General features: G+C 51.2%; 1 protein-coding gene across 1 annotated transcript in view; it reads right to left on the minus strand.

Annotated features, from left to right (window-relative positions):
• The window catches only part of SLC30A5 (solute carrier family 30 member 5), a 22,781-nt gene extending 21,427 nt beyond the window's left edge, over positions 1-1,354 (minus strand). Inside the window, exon 1 of the mRNA XM_009637257.2 lies at positions 1,176-1,354. Coding sequence (XP_009635552.2) covers positions 1,176-1,354 — 179 coding nt within the window. The remainder of the gene's footprint in view (positions 1-1,175) is intronic.
• Between the last annotated feature and the right edge of the window lie 1,823 nt (positions 1,355-3,177).

Genomic DNA, 3,177 nt, shown 5'->3' on the forward strand with positions numbered 1-3,177 from the left:
GGCGCGCCAAGCGGCCCAACCATACCCTGGGCTGCATCAAGAGAAGTGTGGCCAGCACCTGAGTGCACTGAAGCCAGTGTCATGTAAAATATAAATGGTGGACTTGGGATCTTTATTTGAAAAAAGACTGAATTTGGGAGCAGCCAAGAAATCACAGTTTCCTCTGTTGCTACTCACAGATACTGTGATATGTTGTCAGCTAGTGCACAAGAGCAACCTGGGTTATTTTGCATCCTGGAAATGCATGCCTGTTACAAAAGGTATGATGGTAACTCAGGGCAAGCTTTTATTTTTGAAGAGCACCTCTAGCTTTTAAAATGTTAGGCTGTGCCTGGATGAAATCAATATCTGCCACTGTTTGTGATGCTGTGTTTCTGCTGGGCTGCAGAATATTTTTTTTTCTAGACAGAAAGGTGATCAGTGAATAAGCATAAATGGCACCAAAGTCAAGCTGGCAAGACTCAAACCTCAAGCCATCATGCGTCTTGCTCAAATGGAGGTCAGTAAATCCTCTGATCTGGCTGATTTAAGGAAGAAATAATCAGCAGTGAGAGGAGAGGGAAAGAAAAGGAAGGGGAGGGGAGGGGAGGGGAAGGGAGGGAAAGGGAGAGAAAGGAAGGGAAAGGAAGGAGAAGGAAAGGGAGGGGAGGGAAGTGGAGGGGAGGAAAAGGAAAGGAAGGGAAGGGGAGGAGAGGGAAGGGGAGGGGAGGGAAAGGAAGGGGAGGGTGGGGAAGGGCAGGGCACCGCACAGCACGGAAGGACAGGGAAGGGTGGGAGCCTTCCCTCCTCTCAGGGCGGGGCCGGCGCCAGGCTGCGGTGTCCGCCATTTTCTGCCTGAGGTACCCAGGGCCGGTGTGTCTATCGTCAGGTGCGGGTGGCGGCTGTCCCCCGCGGGGCCTGCCTTGGGTGGCCGATGCGAAGGGAGGCTTCGTGGTGTTACTCCATGTCGCTCCTTAGAGAAGGGCTTTTCCCCGGAGGGTGAGCTGCGGCCGTTCGCAGCGTGAACCTGCTGGTGTTGCGCTGGGGCGGGGGGGTGCCGGGGCACAGGCGAACGGGCCGCGAGTGAGACTGAGGTTTAATGACGATAAAACGTGCCGCATGTGCATGCTGCCGGGGGGGTTGCCAGGCATACTTTGTGGGTTGCTCTCCCGACCCACGCTCGAGTTTCCTTTTACTGTGCTCCGAAGGAACCGTGTTTGTCCGTGAACTCCTCCACGGTCCACGCAGCCCGCCTTACGGTAGTTTCATACACCGTGCCGTAGAATAAAGCTCTGCCAGGGCCCAGCAGGTTTAAGAGCTCCCTGAAAACGTGGCTGTATCCTACCATCTGATACCAGAAGTATACCGCAGCCATTCTCGCTGATCAAATGATGCATCACTTTTTTTTTTTTTAAGCAAGCCTGTCTATTTTGTATTATGTTGTATTACTACGTGCAAAGCCTTGTTGTCCTGGCCACTGTCAGGATCAAGCGTCAGGATAGGATTTCCCTGCTGATGGCTCCAAGCCTGTAATGGTTTCCACCAAAAGTATAGTCAGTCTCTAATTTTTCTCAGGACCATTGCTGCACATCCTTCACTGGGTATCTCTTTTTTTTCTTTTCCTTGCACTTAAGCAGTCTGGTGTGGTCCTAGTTTCCTAGATGGCTTCCTAATTAGGCAGATTGTTTGGATCAGATTTTTTGTTTAAGACCTCTCAACTGAAAGGGAGTCTGCCCCCAGCAGCCTGGTGCTTTGGTGGATGAACCAGAAGCCTTGGCACATGTGCCTTGTGAGTTGTCTGAGTGCTTTCATTGCTTTGAACAACCAGTTCTTGGTTCTCCCACCTGTGTCGGTGTTTACAGTCAGTCTCCCTCCCTTGATGCCCCTACTTTTTGGACAAGGCATCATCGTGCTTCTACCCAAGCCTGATCTTGCTTGCAAAGCCATTATATGGCTATTTTTTCATGCCTGCACTATGTCACTCAGGATTTTCCAGTAAAGGTCATGAAGCTGGGAAGTCCTCCACATTGGTGAGTTTTGGTATTTGTCCTCAGTGAAGTCCCTGACACCCAGCTGGTTTCACCCCACCTCCAGCATACTGGTAGTATCTCTGCACATGGATTGCTTCACTCGCAGGTGAAGTGGAGCAACATTCTGAATGACACGCAAAGTGTGTAACAGTGTTCGGAGATGCTATGGAAGAGTATAGGGGACTGAAACATCCAGATGAAACTAATGGGAAAATTGAGGCAGAACGTTGGAAACGTCCATACTGTAAGCTAGCTGCGTTTTCCTAGCCATGTAGCAAACTCACTAGTCTCAGGACATTCCAACACATGTTTTTGGTCCTTACTTCAGCACTGAGACAGGACAAAGAAATCAGAAATTAACTGATGTGAAGGGAGGTGAAATGAGGGGGGAACGGTGCAGGGAAAGGGATACAGATCAAGTGTCTCAGAAAGAAGAGGCTGGAGAGGTGAGAAGGGGGACTGTAACTACTGGCCTTGTCTATTTCAAGTCCACTTCTGCTAGCATCATGTGTTGGATAAGTCTTGGCAATGGCCATCTGCATGCTGGGTTTCACTGAAGTAATGAGCTGTCAATAACAGCTTGTAGTCAGGAATACAATAACAGTTTGTAGTCAGGAAAAAAGAAAAAAAGAAAAAGATGTTTAGTTACATGTTGTGTGCGCTGTGTCCGGGAGATGGAGGTGTTGGCAAACAGCAAAGGGAGAGGACTACAAAGCAGGGGCAGGGGTGGGTGGATGGCCCGGGGCCGAGCAGGGAGACCCAAGCGCTGTGGGAGCTGGCTGAGGGTGAGAATCAACCCGCTGGGTCACAGCCATGCAGAGGGGGAAAGAGGAAGAGGCTAGAGAGGCACAGGGGAGAGCTTTCTGGGACCAAAACTGGGAGAAACACAAAAAATAGAGGTGTGGGTTAAATGACAGCATTGTGAAGACCCAGGGATGCAGGCAGGGATCCTCAACGCTTTTTAAGGGTGGGAAAATGTGGCTGCTGCCCATCAGTGGCTCGCCTGCGACTTCTGTGTTGTGACAGCATGCGCAAGCCTTGTGCTGTCCCAGGCATTGGCCTCCAATTCACTCAGCTGGCCACTGCCAACCACCTCCTCGGCACGTGCTTCCAGCAGCCATGCCTGGTGACATCCTCTTGGCTGGTCGCGGGGGGGGGGGGGCGGGGG

The sequence above is a fragment of the Egretta garzetta genome, unplaced genomic scaffold, assembly GCF_000687185.1.
Source record: "Egretta garzetta isolate BGI_Z169 unplaced genomic scaffold, ASM68718v1 scaffold424, whole genome shotgun sequence".
Classification (NCBI taxonomy): Eukaryota; Metazoa; Chordata; class Aves; order Pelecaniformes; family Ardeidae; genus Egretta; species Egretta garzetta.